This window comes from Rhinatrema bivittatum, chromosome 2 (assembly GCF_901001135.1).
Source record: "Rhinatrema bivittatum chromosome 2, aRhiBiv1.1, whole genome shotgun sequence".
In the NCBI taxonomy this organism is placed as follows: Eukaryota; Metazoa; Chordata; class Amphibia; order Gymnophiona; family Rhinatrematidae; genus Rhinatrema; species Rhinatrema bivittatum.
In genome coordinates, this window is record NC_042616.1 from 134,697,217 (window position 1) to 134,724,148 (window position 26,932).

The 26,932-nt window shown below is 46.8% G+C and overlaps 1 protein-coding gene across 1 annotated transcript in view; it reads right to left on the bottom strand.

Annotated features, from left to right (window-relative positions):
- The window catches only part of LOC115084158 (highly reducing polyketide synthase PKS6-like), a 198,672-nt gene that overhangs the window by 66,925 nt on the left and 104,815 nt on the right, over nucleotides 1-26,932 (bottom strand). Inside the window, exon 5 of the mRNA XM_029588643.1 lies at nucleotides 24,332-24,535. Within this exon, the coding sequence (XP_029444503.1) occupies nucleotides 24,332-24,535 (204 nt within the window). The remainder of the gene's footprint in view (nucleotides 1-24,331; nucleotides 24,536-26,932) is intronic.

The window sequence follows — 26,932 nt, forward strand, 5'->3', positions numbered from 1 at the left end:
CAGAGAGACAGAATGACAAAACTGAATGTGCACTGTGAATGTCACTGTGACATCCATTCTGATAGGAGGCAATTTATTCTACTGACATCTGTAATAAGCAGTATGGCTCTGCGCATTCCCTTAATGCACACAGAAGTGATATGCTGCTACCTGGCCCAAAAGTGGACCACAAGAGGGAGCCTCCATGAATCACCATGGTACCCCTGTCCATGATGAAGCAAGCTGTGCAATCCAGCCAGTAGGAATATCTCTTTCCACAGAGCACACAGTTTAGAGAAGTAACAAGAACCAGATTTCTCTCTTCTGAATGGAAGCCATAGGTTTCCACTGCTATTGGGACCACCATTGAATGTAATAAATGTCCCACAGGAAGTTGTAGCTTGCAATTACACCTTTACTATAATTATGACTATTGATTTAAGTAATTCCTTGTTATCCTAGCATATTATTTCAGTCACATTATTTTAAATTGGCAACATCTGTACATTAATCATGCTACTAATGGAATGTACATCTGTTACTTTATCCAGAAATACCTATTGACTCTAGCCCTATTTGTAGGACTACGTTGGCCCTCTAGTGACCACCATACATAACGGACATGATCCCACCCCCATCCTATCCCACAAGTGACTCCTATCCTGACCCCACCAACACTACCCACATTCTACTCACCGCATGTAGGCAGGAAGCTCTGCCGTTGAAGAGGCTTCGCAACAGCCTCCAGGCCTGCTCATTTCTCTGCAGGTTGTGGCAGACCCTGGGGATGGGAACAAATCCCTTTCATGCTTCACTACCAGGGACATCAAGTTGGTGTCATCCCTGGCGTTTAAGTTGGGTTGCCATGCAGGAGCTGGTATTGCTGCAACAGTACACCTCTGAGGAACTGGAAGTTGTGCATCACGGAAGCATGCACCTGGATGTGCATGCATATTTGTACATAAACTACACATCGCGCACAAATATACACAAAAGACCACGTGCAATGTTGTATTTAAAGTTGTGTGTATTTTAGATCGTGTGTGTGCGAATGAGAACACAAGCACCTACACATTGGGGGTAATTTTCAAAAGGAGTTATGTGCATAAATGTAACTACTATTGTAGCAATTTTCAAACGCTATTTACTCACGTAAAGTGCATTTATGTGAGTAAATCCTATGGACAATTCAATGGCATATATTGTAGGAATTTTCAAAAACCCACTTACTCGAGTAAAGTGCATTTACTCGAATAAAGCCCAGTTTTACTCAAGTAAATGCTTTTAAAAATCAGGCAGCATGCACATGTTTAAACGTTATCTTCCCTGGGCGCACTTTCAGGGCAGAACTATGTGGTATTTTATAAATTGTGCTGCTCCGCCACACAATATATAAAATACTAGTATTAAACTCTGCACCTCCAGTTAAGCTCATAAATGTTGTACCACTGATAGGTTTTGAAATTTAGGATCCTTGTGCATAGTTTGGATCTGAAAAGTATCCGTAGAAAAAAGGAAATATAAAATTCTGCAGGTTTTTTTCCTTAGGCAGTTTTCAAAGTGAAAGTGCATGCATACTTTTCCTTTGAAAATTTGTGCAAAAATGTGTGGGCAAAACATACCTGAAGACATTGCAATAATACAAGTAGATTGAAACTTGCTTTCTATGAGGGTAATGCAACAGCCCACTTAAAACTGATAGCAAATACAAGCATAAGTTGCATCAGTTTTCAAAGTGAACATATGCACGTAAAGTTGCATTGAAAATTCTCCTTACGAACTACCTGCACACAATTATACTTGCTACTTTATGCACAAAAATTTCTCTTGAAATTTTACCTGCATGCTTTTGAAAATGGGAATGTATGTGCATAAACGCAAACTCATCCCCAACCCTGCTCCCGGGAACACCTCTGCTCAGTCCAGTTAAACTTATGCATATACATGACATATATATGTAAGATTACCCACATGTTAGGTAGGCAATTTTGGAGAAGTTCATTTCTGTAGGTAAACCATTGTTTTACTCATGAAAATGCCTTTAAAAATTACTCTCTCTGTGTCTGAGGGCCCTATGCAATAAAACTTGCACAAAAAACTGATTAGTATCTCCTCATATAAACTATTTACATGCATGCTAAATCACCAATTAATGTGGTATACAAATAGATTTTGCAACTACACATAAAAATGTTTCCACACTGTAGGGATAATTCAGACCAATATTTTCAGAGTTTATCTTAAAGGAGCTCATTCTCTCTTAATCTGAGAAATGGAAAATGGGACAGCAAGGCATTATGGACATTCTTCATATGTGCTGAGACTGAAGAAAAACAGGCCTTGCAGAAAGAATGCATATGTTGTAAAACCTATCCATGGCACTGCCGCCATACTGTCTATCTTAGCTCTGACTTGAACAAAGGGGTTTGATACTAATTGGAGGACTCTTATCTCTAATGGTGTTTTGAGGACTATGCAGGTCTCGATGTTAACATGAACTCTTCACTTTTATAAACAAAAGTGTGAAATTCCCAGTTTAGAGAGCTGGGTTGGCCCTAATCCCATATACATTGACTGCATACATTATGTGAATTCACTGCTATAAAGGTGTGTGAAATTAGGGAATGAAGGGTTGGCCAAAATTCCAGCCATCAAGAAGTCTATCAGAAACTTAGCCTGATAAGTAGTGATAGCCAAACTTATCTGGCTAAGGTATGTGGCTAACTTTAAACTTATCAGATATATTCAGCGGCATGGCTGCACCACTGAATATCCAGGTAAGTTATCCAGATAAGTCTTATCCAGCTAATTCACTTAGAGGGTAACTTTCTAACAGCCATGCGGGTGTACATGTATGTCTGTATGCTGGCTCGCACCAATGGAAGCGACCATTTTATAACATGCACGCGTATATGCATGCATGATATAAAATCAACTGTACGCGCATACATGTGCGTGCAATTTTATATGGACGTACACATGTGTATACAAAAGCTGGCTCCATCATGTAAATAGGGGGATTTTATTAGATACGCGCGCTGACACAATTACCAGTTTATCCAGTCCGTTCCCAGTTTGCCCAGGTAAAGGATAGGACTTTGTAATCCCCTTAGTTAATATGCCTCCTTTAACCCCTTTAGCCTCAACCCTTAAAACCCTGCTAATTAGACTCGTTTCTTTTTCATTACTTACACGCCATCAATAGTAGAAATAAAGTTATGTGGTAGGGGACCCCAGCGCACGCTTGTGTGCGTAAATACCTACGCTCATATTTCATTTTACAGACCCGGACTGCTCATGTTCCGCCCATGTTCTGCCCCATTTTTGCCTTTACCGTTTGTGCATATACCAAGAGATACACGCGTACTCGGTCGCTTCTTATAATTCATGCTGCTTGCGCCAACCCGAGATACTCACATATCTCCCCACTTTGGCATCTGTAGGGCTTTTAAAATTCACCTGTTAGCCAACTATGCTTGAATATGGACCTCATTATTATTAGTATTCATACAACAGCTTTAAAGTGCATGTTAAAGTTTAATGCATAGGTAACTAAGTCGCAAAGTTATGCATAAGGAACATTTTTTTTTACATCACAGACCTTCTGAAACTGAACAGAATCAGATGGAACAAATGCTCTTAATTTTAAGTTAAAAATGAAACAGTGAGGCTTACAATCTCGATTAGATGCCAGCATGATTCACTGAGCACAAAGCTGAGCATCTCTGTTTTAGGATGAGTATATATATTTCGTTTTTATGAAAAATGTTACATTTTAATAAAGTGCCTAAAATATATTGGTGTTGGGCAGTGGAAATATCTATCCTTTGGAGAATTATGATTCTTATTCAGTAGGGAGTTAGAAAGTATATGCCCTGCCAATTGTAAAATGTTTTATATTAAAATTAATGAAGAAAAAAATACCATGTTCCCCAATAAGAACCCCATTTCATCACAGCATCAATAGTAGGAGAAAGCATAATTGATTTTAAAAAGTGCAAAACTGAAACATAAAAAAGCATAAGCTTTTTTAAATAGACTTGATTCGATATGTATATCGAGAATGTCGGTATATAAAAACCCTAAATAAATAAATAAATAAATAAGCTATGGGATTAGTAGAATTCAGAGGAAAACTTTTTCTGTCATGAGTCCGACATCGTGGAATCAATTCACAAAGAGGCTAGATTTAAAATCTTTAGAAAAAATCTGAAAGCTCTTTGATTCTGGGATTTGTTTAATTTATAACTCACGCTATGTTTTAAATCAGGGTTTCCCAAACTTTTAGGGGCGGATTTTAAAAGGCCTGCGCGCGCCGGCGGCCTATTTTGCATAGGCCGCCGGCGCGCGTAAAGCCCCGGGACACGCGTAAGTCCCGGGGATTTCGAAAAGGGGCGGGAGGGGGCGTGTCCGGGGCGTTCCCGAAATGACGCAGCGTTTCGGGGGCGTGCCGTGGCATTTCGGGGGCGTGGCGCCGGCCCGGGGGCGTGGTCGAGGCCTCCGGACCAGCCCCCGGGACGGGAACACGAGCAGGGCTGCCGGCCGGCAAAGGTAGGGGGGGTTAGATAGGGCCAGGGGGGTGGGGTAGGCTAGGGGAAGGGAGGGGAAGGGAGGGGAAGGTGGGGGGGGGGCGAAGGAAAGTTCCCTCTGAGGCCGCTCCGAAATCGGAGCGGCCTCGGAGGGAACAGGCAGCGCCGCTGGGCTCGGCGCGCGCAGGTTGCACAAATGTGCACCCCCTTGCGCGAGCCAACCCTGGATTTTATAAGATACGCGCGACTACGCGTACTTTTGTTCACGCCTGGAGCGCGAACAAAAGTACGTGATCGCGTATTTTTTAAAGATATACCCCTTAGCCAATGTGACCTCATTTTAGAATAAGAAATTACTACTTACCTGATAATTTCAGATGAATCCAGAACAAGTGAGTTATGCACCACTAAGAGCAGATGGAGACAGAGCAAACTGATGTCACGGTGCATACACCCCTGCAATGACAACAGCCTGCCAGTATTCTCTTCAAAAGCCACTGTGGACAGACTACCAAAACTTGATTAAAAACAGATAACCATATCAATACTCAGCCAACCAGCAACACTGAGCTCAGACAGGAATGTAAGAACATGAGAACATTAAAAAATTGCCATACCGGGTCAGACCAAGGAGCCATCAAGCCCAGCATCCTGTTTCCAACAGTGGCCAATCTAGGCCTACAAGTACCGAAAAACTAAGTATATCCCATGCTACTCATGCTAGTAATAGCAGTGACTATTTTCTAAGTCAACTTGATTAATAGCAGGTAATGGACTTCTCCTCCAAGAACTTATCCAAATCTTTTTTGAACCCAGCTACACTAACTGCACTAACCACATCCTCTGGCAACAAATTCCAGAGATTAATTGTGCATTGAGTGAAAAAGTATTTTCTTCAATTAGTTTTAAATGTGCTACATGATAACTTCATGGAGTGCCCCAAGTCCTTCTATTTTCTGAAAGTGTAAATAACTGATTCACATTTCCCGGTTCTAGACCTCTCATGATTTTAAACACCTCTATCATATCCCCCCTCAGCCGTCTCTTCTCCAAGCTGAACAGCCCTAACCTCTTTAGTCTCTCCTCATAGGGGAGTTATTCCATCCTCTTTAAAATTTTGGTCACCCTTCTCTGTACCTTCTTTGTCGCAACTATATCTTTTTTGAGATGCAGTGACCAGAACTGAACACAATATTCAAGGTGCGGTCTCACCATGGAGCGATACAGAAGCATTAAGATATTTTCTGTTTTATTCACCATTCCCTTTCTAATAATTCCCAACATTCTGTTTGCATTTTTGACTACCACAGCACACTGAGCTGACAATTTCAATGTATTATCCACTATGACACCTAGATCTATTTCCTGGGTGGTAACACCTAATATGGAACCTAACATCGTGTAACTATTGCATGGATTACTTTTCCCTATATGCATCACTTTGCACTTATCTACATTAAATTTCATCTGCAATTTGTATGCCCAATTTTACAGTCTCACAAGGTCCTCCTACAATTTATCACAATCTGCTTGTGATTTAACTACTCTGAATATTTTTGTATGCGAATTTGATTACCTTTCCAGATCATTTATAAATATATTGAAAAGCACGGGTCCCAGTAGAGATCCCTGAGGCATTCCACTGCCCATCTCCCACCACTGAGAAAGTTGTCCATTTAATCCTACTCTCTGTTTCCTGTCTTTTATCCAGTTTGTAATCCACAAAAGGACATTGCCACCTAGCCCTTGACTTTTTACTTTTCTTAGAAGCCTCTCATGAGGAACTTTGTCAAATGCCTTCTGAAAATCCAAATACACTACATCTACCAGTTCACTTTTATCTACATGTTTATTAACCCCTTCAAAAAAGTGAAGTAGATTTGTGAGCAAGACTTTCCCTTGGGTAAAGCATGCTGAATTTGTTCCTTTAAATCATTGTCTTTTATATGTTCTGTGATTTTGATGTTTAGAAAACTTTTCAATATTTTTCCTGGCACTGAAATAAGGCTAACTGGTCTGCAGTTTCATGGATCGCCCCTGGAGCCCTTTAAATATTGGGGATACATTAGCCACCCTCCAGTCTTCAAGTTACAATGGATGATTTTAATGATAGGTTACAAAATTTTAACTAATTAATTTTGAAATTTCATTTTTTCAGTTCCTTCAGGGTGTATACCATTCGTCCAGGTGATTACTATTCTTCAGTTATCAGTCAGGCCTACCACATCTTCTAGATCACCGTGATTGGTTCAGTCCATCTGAATCATTACCCATGAAAATCTTCTCTGGGCGGGTATCTCCCCAACATCCTCTTCAATAAACACCGAAGCAAAGAAATCATTTAATCTTTCCGCAATGGCCTTATCTTCTCTAAGTACCCCCTTTAAGCCCTCATCATCTAACAGTCAACTGACTCCCTCACAGGCTTTCTCCTTCAGATATATTTTTAAAAGATTTTACTGTGAGTTTTTGCCTCTACGTACCAACTTTTTTTCAAATTCTCTCTTCGGCCTGTCTTATCAATATCTTACATTTAACTTGCCAACGCTTTATGTTTTATCCAATTTTCTTCTGTTAGATCCTTCTTCTATTTGTGAATGAAGATCTTTTGCCTAAAATAGCCGGTTGGTTTCTTTTTTAGAATACACAACATCAGACTTGCTGACACCTTCACTTAGGCTATATTATACATGTTTGTGGTTTCCCTTATTGACTGCAGTTTACTACGTGGGTTACTGTATTTGACTCTCTTTGATAATATAATATGGCAATTGAAATCTCCCACTATTACTTCACTACCAATTTGGTTAGTTTCCCTAATTTCTCTTAGCATTTCACTGTCCGTCTCACCATCTTGGCCAGGTGGACAGTAGCATACTCCTATCATATACTTTTCCCAACACACAAGGAATTTCTACCCATAAAGATTCGATTGTGCATTTAGTCTCATGCAGGATCTTTATCCCATTGGACTCTATGCCATCCCAGACAAAAGCGCCACCCCATCTCCCAAATACTCCTCTCTGTCATTGCGATATAATTTGTATCCTGGTATAGCACTGTCCCATTGGTTATCCTCTTTCCCACCATGTCTCTGAGATGCCAATTAAGTCTATGTCATCATTCACTGCTATATATTCTAATTCTCCCATCTTACTTCTTAGACTTCTGGCATTAGCATACAAACATTTCAAAGTTTGTTTTTTTGTTTGTATTTTCATTCTGCTTTTTAATTGATAGGGATAAATTGGAATCTTTTAGCTCAGGTGAGTTTTTAATTACAGGCACTTGAACTACTTTTCTTATTATTGGAATCTCACTGTTGGGATTGCCCTATTCCTTTGAAGATACCTCCCTCCGAACCATGCGCTGCTGAGTGCTGTCGGCTTTCCCCCTTTCTTCTAATTAAAACTGCTCTATCTCCTTTATAAAGGTTAGCACCAGCAGCCTGGATCCCACCCTGGTTAAAGTGGAGCCCATTACTTTAGAAAAGACTCCCCCTTCCCCAAAAGGTTCCCCTAGTCCTTACAGAAACTGAATCCCTCTTCCTTGCACCATCGTCTCATCCACGCATTGAGATTCTGGAGCTCTGTCTGCCTCTGGGACCTGCGTATGGATCAGGGAGCATTTCAGAGAATGCTACCCTGGAGGTTCTGGATTTAAGCTTTCTACCTAAGAGCCTAAATTTGGCTTCAGAACCTCTCTCTCACATTTCCTATGTCGTTGGGGCCCACATGTACCACGATAGCTGGCTCCTCCCCAGCACTGTCTAAAATCCTATTTAGGTGACGCGTGAGGTCCATCACCTTCGCACCAGGTAGACATGTACCAGGCAATCCTCATGCCTACCAGCCACCCAGCTATATACATTCCTAAAATCACAATCACCAGCTATGACAGCCAATCTAACCCTTCCCTCCTGAGACACATCCTCAGTGCAAGAGGACAATGCACCACCTGGAGAGCAGGTCCTTGTTACAGAATCCTTTCCTGCTGCGACAGGTTGATGCTCTTCAATCATGAGAACTTCTTCCTCCAAGGGCAGCACTGGGCTGTCAGTCTGAAGTTGGACTTGGTACTATGTCCCTGAAGGTCTCATCTATATACCTCTCTTTCTCCTCAGCTCCTCCAGTCTGCCTCCAGAGATCAGACTCTTTCTCTGAGAGCCAGGAGCTCTTTGCATCTCATGCACATGTACAACTTCTCACGATGGGTAACAAACTCATACATGTGACACTTGATGCAAAAGGCTGGGAGGGCCCCCTCTTGCTGCTGTACTGCTGCCTTCATCTCAGATTTGTTCAGTTCCTAGTTAGTTTTAGATTTCTGTGGGAGTAGGAATTTGTCTAATTAGGGTCTACAAGGAATGATCTCCATAAGCTGTGGGGAATTTGTGGAAGGTTAAAAGGCTGATATATGCATATATATATATATATTTTGTGTGTGTGTGTGTGTGTGTGTGTGAGAAAGTGGCACCTGCCTATAAATTAAGGATGAGCTAGGGGTGTGTGAGAGAGGGGTGGGAGGGGTGGGAAATACAAACTATCTTCTATTTATTATCTGCCTTACTGACTATTTAAAAATAAGCAAACAATAAATAATATACCCCAATAGTTTACTTCTCCCCAAAACTTTTAAAAAATTTCACAAGTAGATCTTACTGATTCCGTTCAGCTACCAGCAAGGTGATCCTCTCCTCTCAGTAATCCCTGTAACATGTGGCTACGCAGGAGGACCATAATACAATAATTTGGCAGCTAAGGGGAGGAAAGCTGGATTCATCGGACTGTCCTAAAGAAAAGGAATTGGTTCGGGTAAGTAGTAATTTCTATTTCTTAGCATCCAGTCATATGAATCCCAGAACATTTTGGATGTACACAAGCTACTCCCAAATAGGGTGGGAGGTTGCCCGCGGTCCAATCAAAACTGCACGTGAAAAGGTTGTGTTCTCCTGGGCTTGCACATCCAGATGATAACTTTCTAGTTCTCGGCAAGGTGGAAATTACTGCCGTAGAGTACCATGCTTCAGCAAGCGAGCCCTTTCAAGGGCCATACCATAAGACAAAATTGAATCGGATCTTCATGAAGAACAGGTCCCTGCCACAACAGGTTCCAGTATGCCATAAGTCAAAGGGATGAGTCCACCAGGAGCCTCTGCAAATCCTCACACCATGGTCTCCTGGGCCAACTGGAGAGAAAAAGATCACCATCCCTCTTTGGGCGCTCAATCCTTCGAACCAATCTGCCCAACATGGACCATGGAGGAAAGGCATACAGTAACTATCTTTTGGCCACTCCTGCACCAGTGCATTGATCCCCAATGACTTCAGATCTCTCCTGCGACTGAAGAATCATGGAACTTTCACATTGTGAGAAGTCGCTAGCAGGTCTAGAAAGAGGGGACCCCAGTGATCCAGAATTAGATGAAACGCTTCGTCTGACAACACCCATTCTCCTGGATCCAGACCTTTCATGCTGAGAAAGTCTGCTCTTACATTGTCTTTTCCTGCTATGTGTGAGGCTGAGATCATCTGGAGATGCACTTCGGCCTATTCCATAGGCTAATCTATTTCCGGCGACACTTGTTGGATCTTGGTTCCTCCCTGCTGATTTATGTAAGCCACAGTTGTTGCATTGTCCTACATTAACAAGTCCGATCAACCCTGCAGCCTGTAACCAAAATGCAGGCATGCCAACGGGACTGCCCTGGCTTCCAACTGATTAATGTTCCAGAGAGACTCTACTGATTTCCAGCACCCTTGTGCTGTCAGCTCCTGACAGTAAGCACCATGACCATGAAGGCTCGCATCTGTTCTCAGTACTAGCCAGATTGGTGGTGCTAGGGAAACTCCTTTCCTGTAGCCACCACTACAGTTGGGAGGAGACCTCCATCGGGAGGTGGAGCTGAATCGAATAGTCTTGAGACTGCGGGTTACATTGAGACAAAAGAGAAGGCTGAAGAGAATGCATATGTGCCCTCGCCCATGGTACCCGCTTTTTCAGGATTACTGCTATTAAACCAAGTACTTGCAGGTAGGATTATACGATCGGGCACAAAGTGTTCAGACATAGCTGTGCCATCAACTTCTGAATACAGCTTCTTGTTGCGATCCCCGGGTCGCTCCGGGATCGCCCCCCTACCTGCCTGCGGCTCCGACGTTCGCCCGTGTTCTCCCGGGCCTCCGGGGACCCCCGCTGAGCAGCCCCGACATCGGGCAGCTTCTCCGGGCCTGCAGGGCTCCTGCGGCCTCGTGTCCGCCTCGCCGGAGCAGCCAGCGTTCTTCGGCGTCTGGCCCCGCCCCCTAGACGCGGCGCGCGCGTCTCTGGCTATATTTAAAGGGGCCAGCGCAGGAAATTCTAAAGGGAGCCTCCGGTGACGTCAGACGCTGCAGGGCTACTTAAGCCCTGCAGTTGCTACCCTCCAGTGCCTTGCAACGAGGTTCCCAAGGCTGCTCCTGTCTTCAGTTGCTGCGTTCGTGCTGTCTTGTCTCCTATTTGGCTCCTGACTCGGATTGGCTTACGGATCTTCTTGGCTCCTGACCCCGGACTGGTTTGGTATCCTCTGGCTTCTGACCCCGGACCGGCTTACGTTGACCCCCCCTGGCTTCTGACCCCGGGACCGGCTTACGTTGATTCTCTGGCTCCTGACCTCGGACTGGCTGATGGCGATCCATTGGTTCCTGGACTCTGGACTGGCAAGCAACGACCCTTCGGCACTCAACCTTAGACCACAGCTGACCAGGCCCCCGCGGGCCCTCCTAAGTCCCAGCGGCCGGGTCCCTACGGGCTCCTCCTGGGGGGACTCCGGCTTCCCAGGGTGAATCTCCTAAGTCCCAGCGGCCGAACTCCTACGAGCTCCTCTCGGGGGAGGATCGGCTTCCAGGGTGAAGGTTCCCTCGACACAGTGCCAGCGCCCTTCACCACATCCGCCCTTGCCAGAGCTCTTGGTCGCATAGGGCTCCCAGAGTTCCACCTTCCGGCCAGCCACTAGGTCTGTCCCCCTCCGCCTCCCGGTCGGGGTCGCTGCTACAAACACCTACAGCAGCTCCTCTTCAGGCTCCGATCGGCCCAAGGGTCCACGAATCCAACAGATTGCAAGGCCATGGACCAGCGGACCTCGCCGGCCTCAAGGCTATTCCGGGTTTGGCCCAGAAGAAGCTACAACAGCAACAAATATGCCTCGAGACCTTGATGTCAACAGTCCAACGCCTGGCTGATCGGGTTGAGGGGGCCTCCACAGCCAGCCCCGCAGCATCCTCGTCATCATGCCCCTCCGGGTTTCCTCCGCTCCGGTGCAGATGCCTCCCCCGCCTCGGTACTCGGGAGATCCTAAGGCGTGCCGGGGATTCCTTAACCAGTGTTATATCCGCTTTCGACCCTCTGCCCCGCGCAATTTCCCACGGATCGGGTCAAGACAACATACATCATTTCCCCTCCTGGACGGGAAGCCCTTGGCGTGGGCCTCCTCTCTCTGAGAGCGCCAGGATTCCAGGCTGAATAACCTAGTGCACTTCGTTAAAGCCTTCCGGAGGATCTATGATGAAACCGTCCCGCGCCTCTACCGGCAGCCTCTCAGCTGCTCCAGCTGAGGCAGGGCAATCGCCCTCTTGAGGAGTATGCTATGGAATTCCAGGACTCTCCGCCCTCGAGTTAGCCTGGGGAGAGGACAGTCTACATGGAATTTTCTTGGAGGGGCTCTCTCCACGGCCTCCAGGACGAACTCGCTGCCCGGGATCTTCCGGACGACCTCCAGGAGCTCGTGGAACTGTGCAGGACGAGTCGATAGTCGCATCACAACGCCGCTTTCGGGAGCGGAGAACCGGCCCAGGGGCAGGGCCGGTCGTCGAGCCACGCCCCCCTCGGGTTCGTGCCATCCATCGACGACAGCTGCTCTGCCACCAGAAGAGCCTATGCAACTGGGTCAGGGTCCTCTCTCGGCTGAGGAGCGAGGCGGCCGACGCTCCCAAGGACTGTGCATGTATTGCGGGGGCCCAGGGGGCATTCCTAGCGTGCTGTGCCGAGCGTCCGGGAAACGCCCGAACCAGCTAGAGCTCAGCGGGGAGTTGACTCTAGGCAACATTTCTTCCAACTCCCCATGTACCGTTCCGGTACGACTTTGTCTTCCTGGAGAAGGGTTCGATACCCTAGCCTTACTCGATTCGGGTTCCGGGGGGAATTTCATCCTCCAGGAACTAGTACAACAGCTCCAGCTCGATGTTGGGCCTCAAGAACCGCCCATGCGTGTCTCGTCCATTCAGGGGAATCCACTTCCGGGCACCATCTCCACGCGCACAGCTCCCCTGAAGATGCTGGTCGGGGCCCTCCATCAGGAGGAGATCTCGTTTCTTATTCTTGAAAGATCCATCCACCCAGTCATCCTGGGTTTACCCTGGCTTAGGGAGCACTCACCGGTGATTGATTGGAGATCCCTTCAGATAACTTCCTGGAGTCCCGCGTGCCACCATCATTGCCTTCCCACACGCCCCACTGCAAAACAATTCCGCTCCTCACAACTCCATTGACGGTACCACCACAGTACCGTGCCTTCCAGGATGTTTTCTCTAAGGAAAAGGCGGAATTACTGCCAGAGCATCGACCCTTTGATTGCGCAATCAACTTGTTGCCAGGAACCACACCGCCCCGTGGGAGAGTCTATCCCCTGTCTCTGCCTGAGACCCAAGCCATGTCTGCATATATAAAAGAAAACTTGGACCGGGGGTTCATCCGACCCTCCAAATCTCCGGCCGGGGCCGGGTTCTTCTTCGTAGGGAAAAAAGACAGGTCCCTTCGCCCCTGTATTGATTATAGGGGCCTGAACCAGATCACTCGCCGAGACCGGTACCCGTTGCCTCTGATTCCGGAGCTTCTGGATCACCTCCAAGGGGCTCGTGTGTTCACCAAATTGGATCTCCGAGGCGCTTATAACCTCGTACGCATCCGCCCAGGGGATGAGTGGAAGACCGCTTTTAACACCAGGGACGGCCATTATGAGTATCTGGTCATGCCCTTTGGCCTCTGTAACGCCCCAGCGGTCTTCCAAAATCTTATGAACGAGGTGCTCCGTGACTTTCTCTATACTTCCGTCATCGTTTATTTAGACGACGTATTGATTTATTCTCAGGACCTCGAGGCACATCGGCAACACGTGCGCCAAGTTCTACGGAAACTAAGGGAGAACCGTTTGTATGCCAAACTAGAGAAATGCCAGTTTGAACAGGAATCATTGCCTTTCCTGGGGTATATTGTCTCGTCTACTGGCTTCCGGATGGACCCCGACAAGGTGAGCGCCATTAAGACCTGGCCGCAGCCCTCGGGAGTGAAGGCACTCCAACGTTTCTTAGGATTTGCGAATTTCTATCGACAGTTCATCCCGCACTACTCCGGCCTGGTAGCTCCCTTGACCGCTCTCACACGGAAGGGTGCGGACGCGCAAGACTGGCCGCCCGCCGCTGTCCAGGCCTTCCAGGATCTTAAGGAGGCTTTCTTACAGGACGCTTGTCTCCGACATCCAGATCCTCAGCGTCAGTTTATAGTAGAGGTGGATGCCTCTGACGTCGCGGTGGGGGCGGTGCTGCTCCAGACCTCCCAGACCGGCAAAACCTGGCCTTGTTCATACTTCTCCCGCAAGTTTTCACCGGCAGAAAAGAATTACGGGATTGGTGACAAAGAATTGTTGGCCATAAAGCTAGCTTTTGAGGAGTGGCGCCAGTGGCTGGAGGGAGCCCAACATCCGGTCATAGTGTACACCGACCACAAGAACTTGCAGTACTTGTCCCACGCGCAGGCACTCTCCTCACACCATCCCTCAAATCAGCACATTCATCTCATACCAGAGGGAGAGCGTTCTCCATCGCTGGCCCCACCCTCTGGAACTCCCTCCCCACCCTCCTACGCCAAGAGACATCACTCCACAATTTCAAGAAAGGAGTCAAGACTTGGCTCTTCCGACAGGCCTACCCTGACACAAACCAAACACCATCCCTCAAATCAGCACATTCATCTCATACCAGAGGGAGAGCGTTCTCCATCGCTGGCCCCACCCTCTGGAACTCCCTCCCCACCCTCCTACGCCAAGAGACATCACTCCACAATTTCAAGAAAGGAGTCAAGACTTGGCTCTTCTGACAGGCCTACCCTGACACAAACCAAACATAAATTCTTCCCTCCAGCCCCTCCCTGTCTCGACCATCCTCCGGCTGCTCCCCCCCTCCGTCAGACCCACCCCTACCCCTCTTCACTCCTAGTCACCTTCCAATCCTTTGTCTCCCAGCCGCCCCCTTCCCCCCTTCTACCCCCTACCCCCCCGTACACCTTTCAATCTCCCTCAAATAACCTTTCTCCGAATGAACACCATAGCCCAAGTAATACTGGTGGCTTTCAAGTCCTCATGAGTCCCTCCTTAAGTAAATGAAACCTGTACTTAAGTTACTGATACCTATACTCAAGTTAATGAGACCTGTGCACTCCGTCATCTGTACATAGTTTCCCTCTATTCCTATAGTTTTCATTCCTTTACTTCTCATCTCTCTATCTGCCTTTGTTCTCCTCTCTTCCCCATCCCCACATTGTTAATTGTTATTGCCAGTTATTTATTTACTATCATTATTATAAATATTGTTTTATCGTTACACTGTATTTTCCACCTGAGTTCATTGTAAACCGGCATGATGTGCTGCACGAATGTCGGTAAATAAAAGTTAATAAATAAATAAAATAAATAAATCCCCGACAGGCCCGCTGGTCTCTCTTTTTTAGTCGGTTCGACTTCTCTCTGAGATACCGACCCGCAGCCAAGAATGTTCGGGCGGATGCCCTCTCCCGCACCACAGAGGTGGACGATGTGTTGGAGACCCCTCAATACATTCTAGATCCAGCTAAAGTCCTACTGGCAGCCACGGACCTGGGATCTGAAGGGAAGACGGTGGTTCCGGCTCGTTCTCGGAGAAAGGTTCTGGCGTGGGCTCACGACTCCCTGACGGCTGGTCATCCGGGGATTGCTCGTACCCTTGAGTTGCTCACTGAGTTCTATTGGTGGCCGAGAGTTAAAGAGGATGTTCGGCACTATGTTCAGTCTTGTCCCACATGTGCACAACAAAAACCGCCTCCGGGCCGCCCCTGGGGCTTGCTCCAGCCGCTCCCTATTCCAACAGAACCATGGTCCCAGCTCTCCACCGACTTCGTGGTGGATTTACCTCCCTCCGAGGGTAAGACCGTGATTTGGGTCACCGTTGACCGGTTTTCGAAAATGGCTCATTTCATCCCGCTCCCCAAACTACCTACAGCCCCTGAGCTGGCGGATCTCTTTGTCCAGCATATTTTCCGCCTACACGGACTACCTTCGCATATTGCTTCTGATCGGGGTCCCCAATTCACAGCCAAATACTGGAGGGCTTTATGCAAAAAATTTGGGATACAATTGGACTTTACCACGGCCTTTCACCCCCAGGGTAACGGACAGGTGGAACGGACTAACCGCTCTCTGAAGACCTTCCTCAGAGCGTTTGTAGGTGAGCTCCAAGACAACTGGGTCTCTCTCATTCCCTGGGCTGAGTTTTCGTATAATCGCCATAAGCACTCCGCTACGCTACAACCTCCCTTCCAGCTAGTTTACGGGAGAGTTCCCAGACCACCGTTGCCATTGCCGGTACAGGTCACCTCCCCGGCGGCGCAGCTAACGGCCGACCAGCTCCAGCGCATCTGGCTTGCTACGCAGGAGAAACTCCGTAGTACGGCAGCCCGCTTCAAGGCAAATGCAGATCGGTTTCGACGGCCCGCTCCGGTCTTCCTACCCAGGACAAGGGTCTGGCTAAGTACGAAGCACATCCAATTGAAGACCCCCTCCATGAGACTCGCGCCTCGTTACATCGGACCCTTTCCAGTGGCCGAGCGTGTAGGGGCGGTATCCTATCGGTTGCGGCTACCTTCCACGCTCAGGATCCATGATGTCTTCCACGTGTCCCTCCTCAAGCCGCTAGTGCTCTCCCGGTTTCGGGCTTCCCCGCCGGAGCCCTCCGAGGTTTCCTCCGATCAGGAGGTCACCTACACGGTAAAGGAGGTATTGGATGTCCGGTGCCGTCGCCGTCGCTGGGAGTACCTTCTCTCTTGGGAAGGCTATGGTCCTGAGGAGAATTCGTGGGAGCCCTCTTCCCACATCCTGGATAAGGACCTCCTTCGCCAATTTCATGCCCAGCACCCGGACAAGTCCCGGCCCCTCGGAAGGGGGCGTAGGAGGGGGGGTACTGTTGCGATCCTGGGTCGGCTCCGAGATCGCCCCCTACCTGCCCGCGGCTCCGACGTTCGCCCGTGTTTCCCGGGCCTCCGGGGACCCCCGCTGACGCAGCCCCGACATCGGGCAGCTTCTCCCGGGCCTGCAGGGCTCCTGCGGCCTCGTGTCCGCCTCGCCGGAGCAGCCGGCGTTCTTCGGCGTCTGGCCCCGCCCCCTAGACGCGCGCGCGCGTCTCTGGCTATATTTAAAGGGGCCAGCGCGGGAAATTCGAAAGGGAGCCTCCGGTGACGTCAGACGCTGCAGGGCTACTTAAGCCCTGCAGTTGCTACCCTCCAGTGCCTTGCAACGAGGTTCCCAGGCTTGCTCCTGTCTTCAGTTGCTGCGTTCGTGCTGTCTTGTCTCCTATTTGGCTCCTGACTCGGATTGGCTTACGGATCTTCTTGGCTCCTGACCCCGGACTGGTATTTGGTATCCTCTGGCTTCTGACCCCGGACCGGCTTACGTTGACCCCCCTGGCTTCTGACCCCGGACCGGCTTACGTTGATTCTCTGGCTCCTGACCTCAGACTGGCTGACGGCGATCCATTGGTTCCTGACTCTGGACTGGCAAGCAACGACTCTTCGGCACTCAACCTTGGACCACAGCTGACCAGGCCCCCGCGGGCCCTCCTAAGTCCCAGCGGCCGGGTCCCTACGGGCTCCTCCTGGGGGGACTCCGGCTTCCAGGGTGAATCTCCTAAGTCCCAGCGGCCGAACTCCTACGAGCTCCTCTCGGGGGAGGATCGGCTTCCAGGGCGAAGGTTCCCTCGACACAGTGCCAGCGCCTTCACCACCTCCGCCCTCGCCAGAGCTCTTGGTCGCATAGGGCTCCCAGAGTTCCACCTTCGGCCAGCCACTAGTCTGTCCCCTCCGCCTCCTGGTCGGGGTCGCTGCTACAAACACCTACAGCAGCTCCTCTTCAGGCTCCGATCGGCCCAAGGGTCCACGAATCCAACACTTCTGGCAGGAAAATTTTGCCCTGCTTCATATCGAACTGAACCCCGAGGTATTCCAACGATTGAGCAGGCTGAAGACTGCTCTTGGCCAGACTCAACACCAAGCTGAGCTCCTGCAACAGGGAGATCATCTTGCAGGTCACCAGGAGGCTCTCTTCCAATGACTTGGCTCGAATTAGCTAGTCGTCCAAATATGGGTGTACCAGGATCCCATCCTTTCTCAATTCTGCCACAACTACTACCATTACCTTGAAAAAGGTCCTGGAAGCGGTGGCCAGACCAAAGGGCAGAGATCAAAACTGATAATGGCATCCCAGAACTCTGAACCACAGAAAATGTTGATGTTCTAGTCAGATGGGAATGTGAAGATATGCCTTGGAGAGATCCAGAGAGGTCAGAGATTCCCCCGACTGCATGGCCATTATAACTGAGTGCAAAGTTTCCATGCGAAAATGTTGCACTTGCAGATAACATTTGACATCTTTGAGATCCAGGATGGGACGAAAGGAGCCCTCCTTCTTGGACACAACAAAATAAATGGAATATCACCTCATATTTTCTTGAGACGTGGGCACTGGAACCAAAGCCCTCATACTGAGGAGCCTTGACAATTTATCCTTTACTGCCTACTTCTTCTTCAAAAAGTGGCAGGGAGACTCCATGAACACGTCCCGAGGAACACTACAAAACTTCATTGCATATCCTTCTTTTATCACCATCAGGACCCATTGATCCAATGTGATTTTGACTCATCTCTGACAAAAGAGAGAGAGGCGTCCCCCTATTCACTGTTCTCAGGGATGGGTCAGCAAACTTTCATTGGGAGGCTGAGGAGGTTCCACTACGCGAGCCTGCACCCCTTCTGGGTTGTCTGGGAGGAAAGGTCTGAGACATACCAAAGGCTCGAGTCCTCTGAAAGGTCACTCCTCTATAGGGTCGAAAATTCTTGGATCCTCTAGCACAGAGCTTTCCAAACTTTTCATGTTGGTGACACACTTTTTAGACAAACATAATTTCACGACACAGTAATTCAGTCTACTAGTAAACCAGAGGTTAAAGGTTAAACGAACGAAACATATTTCGACAATTTATGTATGTTTCCTTAAATATATACATAAATAAAATGTTTCACGACACAACCTATCTCATGAAAACCTTAAACTTATATTAAAAATATATATTCCAAGATTCATGTTATTGTTATAATTTATGAGAAACAATAATAAAACAAATTGTCTGTCCCCCACACACTCATCTCTCTCCTCCCCCCAGCACATGTCTGGCCCCCACACACTCATATCTCTCCCCCTCAAGCACATGTCTGTCCCCCCAGCACGTTTGCCCCCCACTCACTCATCTCTCTCCCCCCAGCACATGTCTGGCCCCCACACTCATGTACCTCGTCTTTTTGATTGTTGCCAGTTAAGTGCTTCACTCCCTTCCATGATCACCAGACACTGCTGCTTGCAGTCAGTACTCCTCATGGCCAGGCCTCATCGGCAGCAGCAGCCAATGCAAGGATGGCTGGGCTCGTTCCACCCACCAAGCCCCCCAAAAAAACGCGATTGACAGCAAAAATCACCCAATAATAAGCAACCCATAAACCGAAAAAAAAAAGTGAATCTCTAGAAAAAAAAAAGCCCAAACTCGCATCAGAGTTGACCGCGACACACCTGCACACTGCAGGCGACACACTAACATGTCCCGACACACAGTTTGGAAAGCTCTGCTCTAGCACAACCTCTCATGTTAAAGGAGTGCTGTGTCTGCTTCTTATTCTCTGGCAAACAAGGAAACGGTGATTCACCCCACTTACTGTCTAGTTTCTCCAACTCGCTCACAAATATGAGTGAGAATTTAAAGGGCAATTTTGTGAGGTTAGCCTTGGAGGTCACATCGGGTGACCAATTTCTCAGCCATAACTGAATCCTGGTCACTATTACCAAAGCCACCCCTGTGGCTAAAGTGTGGACCAAATCAGCCCACATCTGCCAAGAAGGCAGCTGCAGGCTCCATAACTGTACTGGAATTTACTAGAGATGTGAATCGTGTGCCAGATCGTCTTAACGATCAGATTCGGCTGGGGGGGGGGAAATCTGATCGTTAAGATATGTGAATTGGAATCATTTCTGATTCCAATTCACATCGCTAATTTTTTTTTTTAGGGAGGCCCGCGCCGCTAAAAAAAAAAACCCACCCGACCCTTTAAATCGACCCCCCTTAGCCTCTCCCACCCTCCCAACCCCCCCAAAATCTTTTAACATTACCTGGTGGTCCAGGGGGGCCTCGGGGGACGATTTCCCGTTCCCAGGCATCAGCTGCGCTAAAAAAAAATGGCGACGATGCCCCTTTGCCCTTACCATGTGACAGGGTATCCGGGCCATTGGCCGACCCCTGTCACATGGTAGGAGCACTGGATGGCCGGCGCCATCTTTAAAGATGGCGCCGACCATCATTTCTCATCAGCCCCTATTATATAATAGGGGCTGATGAGTAATTATATAATGATGAGTATAATATAATAGGGGCTGATGAGTAAAGATGGCGCCGGCCATCCAGTGCTCCTACCATGTGACAGGGGCCGGCCAATGGCACGGATACCCTGTCACATGGTAAGGGCATGTTAAAAGGTTTTGGGGGGGTCGGGAGGGTGGGGGAGGCTAAGGGGGGTCGATTTAAAGGGTCGGGTGGGTTTTTCGGGCCATCGGCGCCATTTTAATTAGTGGCAGCCAAAATGGCACCGATGGCCCGAGAGCGGGAGATCGCGCCGGGACACCCCCCCCCCCCCCCCCCACTGGACCACCAGGTAATTTAACATTTTGGGGGGGTTTGGGAGGGTGGGGGAGGGTAAGGAATTGGTTTTAAAGGGTCGGGGTGGGTTTAGGGGTTGTTTTGGTGTGCCGGTTTTCCCGCCCTCCCCCAATTAATTCCCGTGCCCTATTTAACGATTTATGATGATTTATGACGATAAATCGGGGGCATTTGTATTGTATCGTGCACTCTGACGATTTAGGACGATTTTAAAATTATCTGACGATAATTTTAATCGTTCAAAAACGATTCACATCCCTTAGAATTTACCCCAGAGATATCGACCTCCTGGGAAAGAAGTAAACAAGAGCGAGCCACTAGGGAACAACAAGAAGCGATCTGCAATGTCATTGCCACTGTTTCAGATGCTTGCTTAAAGATAGTCTCAATACTTCTATTATGAACATCTTTCAAGGCCACTCCTCCTTCCATGGGAATAGTGGTTTGTTTGGAAACTGCACACAGTCTGCACAGCTTCGGAAACCTTAAACTCTTGCTTACCACTGGATCCAAAGTATACAGGCCTTCTAAAATCTGGCCCCCTTTGAAATTAGTCTCTGGTACGCTCCATTCAAGAACAATCAATTCTTGAATGGCCTCCTTCACAGGGAGAAAACAAGAGGCTTTATGCAAGGAAACCAAAATAGGAATTTTCTTTGGCTCAGACACAGAATCTGCCCCAGGAAACCTGAGCATTTTCAAAGTCTGGGAAATCAGAGCTGGCAGTTAATCGCTATGAAAGATCCGTAGTATAGTCCTATATAGTTCTAATCTTGAAGGAATTTCACCATCCTCTAGAAAGTCAGGATCAGCCTTATCATGTGTGCCATCCAGATCTCTATCGGGCAGTCCCATTGCTGATCTAGGTATATCACGGTGCTTAATAGTAGGTCCAGGAATGTTTCCCACCTGCAACTCTGCCCTAGGAGCATTGGACAGGGTTGAGGACTACGCCTGAAGAAAGGATTGCAATTCCTGGAAAAATTCTACCTATCAAAATGAAGAAGTATCCATACCAAAACCAGGAGGTACCTGAGGCATACTCACTGAGTTACCTTCCCCTGCTGATAGAACAAGTTAGGGGATTTCCAAAATCAGGCGCCCCACCTGACACGTCTTTACCCAGGCGATGAACCAGGTTTAGTGAAATCAGAGGAAGATAATTCTCCCTGAGCCTCAAAACAGCACTAGCACAAGTTAGCAGGCACTCCAGGCTGAGATGCCTGAATACGACAGGTAGCACAAAGAGAAAGGCACTTAGGTTTCTTAGGCATAGGCGCCATTAGGCCAGCAATGTGCTGAGCAGCGACCGAAGGCATGCGTCCAGCTGTTTATTTATTTTTTTTAAGGCAGCCAAAATATTTAGGCATCCAACCTAGGTGTCCAAAAACCTAGGCGTCCAACACTTAGGCATCTCACACCTAGGCGTCTAAAACTTAGGTTTCCCTAGGATAAGCGCTGCAAAAAATGTAAGCACACAGCAACAATCAACTTGTGCACATAGGTAAGTGTGTGGCCATTAAAGGCACAGCTTAATTTGTATGCACAAAACGAGAGCTGACCAAGCGTGCAAAAACTGGACGTACAACCTTGGTGCACAGGTAGATGCACACACCAAACCGACAACCTATAGAGGGCAGCCTACAGAAAGCGAGCGAAACACTGTTAAGGCCTACCATGTGGTGCACAGCAAAAAAGCCTCAGAGCGAGACCTGGCCTGTAGAGGCTTCTCAACCCACCAGGTTGCACACATCCCTCGACCTTCTCAGAGCGGGTTGAACATTGGAACAGAGCACTGAGCACGGAAACCGGATGAAGGAGGAAGCCCTACACCAAAATACTCTCCATCTCTGTCTCTGAATGTATTTGTTTATTTATTTATTCTCCTTTAAAATTTACCTGAACTGAGCCCTAGCTGGCTGAATACAGAAATGGACTGTAGCTGCAGTGGGAGAGGACATATGATGTCACCACCACGCTCAGCTTCCTGTACCTGCTGCCTTTCAGCTGCTTAAACAGCTGAGTCCACGCTGGCTAAAAACCAGCTACCAGACCAAGGCACTCATCTGAGGGACCATGGAAATCACCTCAAGAATCCTCAACTGGGGGAGGGACATTTGGTATAACCGCAGGAGAGTGTGGTGAATTTATTTTCCTTATGTCTCCTTTTTTTCCCCAAATAAAAGTAATTCCCAATAGAGACATATGCGTCCACTATCTGCTGGAGATGGAGAATACAGGCAGGCTGATGTCATTATAGGAGTGTATATACTGTAATATCAGTTTGCTTCATCTCCATCTGCTGGTAAAAAATGCATAACCCTCTTGTTCTAGATTCATCTGACCTGATGCTAAGAAACTCGAAAATTCACATGACCCCAGAGGATGCAAAAAACAAAATTAGCAGGGGTGCGGTCTCCTCCAACAATCACTTCACTTTGACTTTCCACCCTCACCAGTCAATTTTTTCTCTCAACCTCTAATCCCTCCAGAGGACCTCCTCTCTCAGCCTCTGCCCTCCTAACTGAGCATCTCTTATATCCCCCAGCTCCTCTCACTTTCTCAGCTCATTCCCTCTCTCATCCCAACCAGCCTTTTCATATCATCCCAGTTGATCTTTTCTCAACCTCCCAACCATTTTCACAACCCTCAATTGATCCTCAGTCATCTCTTCCCTCTCACCCTTTTGCCCATCTCATCTCTCTCATCTTCCAGTTTCTCCTCATCCCCTCCAACCCTTCTCTCATATCCTTCTCAGTTGAGCCCCATTCCTCCCTGGCTCCAGTCTTACATACTCCCTCACCCTCCACAGCCAATCCCTCTCCAGCTGATCCAAGCCTCAAACTCCTCCTGCATTTGATCCCTCCTTTCAAACAGTACCACTTCTAAACACCTCCCTCTGACTCCACTCCTGGCTCAAAAAAAAAAGAATCCTGCCTGCCCGGGGCCTAGCTGGGGCTTGCCCAGGGCCCAATGTTTACATGTGCTGGGGCCAAGGAGCTCCTACCTTGGGTCCCACTTACCCTTTTCCCACATCCTGAGTGAAAAAGGCAGGAGCAATATCTACTTGCTCCTTCACCAGGTCCCAGTCTTTTAGAAATGTCGCCATCAGCCTGGAGGATGATGCTGAAGTGACATTATTTTGGCGTCTTTCTCCAGTATATCTCTTGTCATTTTGATGTACAATCCTTTAAAAATGGCACCAGTCACACCAAAAGAATATGCTAAAGTGATGTCACTTCAGCATCATCCTCCAGGTGGACGATGCATTTTTTTAAAGAATCAGGATCCATGTGGGAACGAATGGGTATCGCTTCTGCCCTTTTTCATTCAATACCCGGGAAGGGAATAAGTGGGAACCAGAATGGGAGATCCCTGGCCCCAATACATTTAAATGGAGGGACCTGGGTAATCCCCTGGCAGGCCCCAGCTGGACCAGATTAGTCTTTTGGGTTCGGAGTGGAGTTCGTAAGGGATCCAGAAACCCAACCAGGCAGGCCCGGGCCCTGAGTTCAGGTTTTGCTGGGCAGGAGGGGGGTTGCAAGGCTGTCAAAGGCCTGTTTTGTTTTGTTTTTATGACACAAATATGAAAATACCCCAGAATTTCAGGTATATTCATAGAAGGCCATTTTCAGTTTGTTCCATTTTTTGCATTCCTTTCAAATAACTCTCACATCATGTCTCTATCTAATTCTTGGTGAAGACTGTCAACTAATACCATTAGGACTGACTCGGTACTCCACTAAATTCTAAAACCTGACTGGTAGTTGAAAGTAAACATTAGTACTGTACCTTGTTTAATTGCTTGGCAGGCATAATGTAAAGCAACAAGAGATGATGAACATGCTGTGTCGATTACAAGTGATGGTCCAGTCAGATTAAAGCAATAGGAAATCCTGTTTGCTGCTATGCTCATTGCTGTTCCAGTGCCATTATAATGGCTGATAGACATTGGATACCTGTTAAAAATCAGCTCGTAGTCTCGATTCATAAGTCCTGATAAAAATAAAACATATGTTTAAATTACTTATGTACTAAGTCAAAGAGTGACACTTTTAAGAGTTAGGTGCCTAGATTTGTGAATTAAAAAATGTGCCGTCTCTGAGCACCTAAATTTAGGCTCTTTTAAATCAATGGGGGAAATTTTCAAAGGGTTTAATCTCCTAACTTTCAGAGTCAGGCTCCTAAAATGGCCCTTTTAAAAATGTTCTAGGGCTAAGTTTCTAAATTTAGGCTGCTTGTTTCATTAGGTTCCTAAAAAGTAGGTGGCTATTAGGACAGAGTGAGGGTAGGGAAACAAAGACAGGAGCTTAGCATTGATTTTCAGAATTAGCCACCTAATTTAGGTCCCTAAATCTAGGATCTCAGCATTTTTTGAATATTGGCCCCAAAGCACCTAAATTTAGGCCTCTAAAAAGGAGGCAGGGCCAGGTCAAGGGAATCGACTAAGGTGCTCAGAGCTGATTTCCAGCACTGAGTGACTAAGTTGGATGCTTAAACTTAGGTGAGTCAATATCTGCCCTCTGTTAGGAGCTTTAATTTGGATCCTTATTCAGGTGCCCATATTCAGCTGTTTTAAAGCCTCTTATTTAAGCGGAATATAGGCACCAAAATAAGGCTTCTAATTAAGAAGTGTTAAAACAAGGGCTGAGCCCTTTTTGAATAATGTGTCAGTAACCCTAAAAAATGCAATGCCAAATTGTGTATTTGGGGGATTGTCCTTGTCTGTGGATATTTTGGGTCTCTTGAGTCAATGTGTATCCTGCAATAAAGTATTTTTTAAACTTTATTTTAATAATCACATGGGAATATAAATTGAATTGCCAACAAATATATTCCGTACAATAAAATCTTTGAAATGACTAAAATATATTGGTAAACATAAAAAACACTTCCCATTTTCTTCATGAAAGGAAAGAAAAAGAGAAAACGAATAACTCCAAATTTAAATTATATCATTCCACTTATTTTTTAAAATGTATGCATAAAGAACGGAATTTGAATTGAACCCTCTTCGCACAAAATTCCAAAGGCATTGCAAAAACATCCCATAAAAACAGAAAGATCCTTCTCCTGGAAGACTCTTATCAAAGACATGAATTGAGGAACAACATTTGGAGGGAAACACAAAGCTAAAATGTCTACCAGGATCATCAATAATCAGGAATACAAAAAAAAAACCAGATTCTTATAGCAGCTAGAAATTGTTGTGGCATGGCACTGTATGTTAATGATTCCAGAGTCAAGAAGGATACAGCTTCTACAGGAAACAAACTGTATTCTGGAAAGAATATGAATAGAAAGTTCATGTGTGATAGGGAGGAGTATAACAGTAGAGGTTTACTACCATCTAGCTGACCTGGATGGTGAAACAGATTGTACAATGCTAACAGAGATTAGTAAGGCTACAAAGCATGGAAATACAATAATAATGGGAGATTTCAATTAGCAATACACTACTCGCACAAGGGAGTCGGTGGTTAACCACAACACAGAATCAAATATACAACAATGTGGAACCCAAATAATTTTCAAGAAATAGCCTATGAAGGTGTCAGCAAGCCTTGACGTTATGTATCTTTCAATTAGACACTAACCGGTCTTATCGATCATTCACCTTCCTCATTTATTTAATTCAACAATTTTTATCTTTTTTCTTTTTTCGAAAGATTAAAAATGTCCTCCGTTCAAATAAGCAAGAATGACTCTTTCATAAATATTTAACAGCATTGCCCAACACTGGCCGGTGTTTCGCTGGGTGAGCTTCCTCAGGGGCATATAAAAATAATTCAAGTAAGAGCCATGTATCTAGAAGAAAAATATTTAAAAAGTACCATTAATAATGTAGAGGAAGAAACGAAAATAGTACTTATCTCAATTCACCATGGCTACCTTCTTCAGCGGGACCAGACGTCTCAACCAACTTATAGAAGAAACAAACGGAGGAACCGGAACCGAGGCTAGGCGTCCCTTTAAATACGCCATTTTAAATTGACGTCAGCCATCGATGATGATGTAATCACTCTGCCAAACAAAATACTGTTAGTAATGTTTGAATTTAACCCAAAAACGCATGTAAATCCAGTTCATTATTCAATCCCAATGGGTAGACAGTTTTTAGACGATAGATCCAGCGTTGCTCTGATTGTAATAGAATACGCTCACGATCGCCACCACGCCAATGTGAGGGAACGTGATCTATTGCACAAAAACGTAAATCTTCAAAGGTATGTCCCTTATCCAAACAATGTGACACTAATGGTTCATTAATCCTAGCATTTTTGATATTAGAGCGATGCTCGATCATGCGTGTTTTCAAAAAACGCTTCGTTTTTCCAATATACAGTAGAGAACATGAACATTCAATCAGGTACACGACCATAGATGAATCAC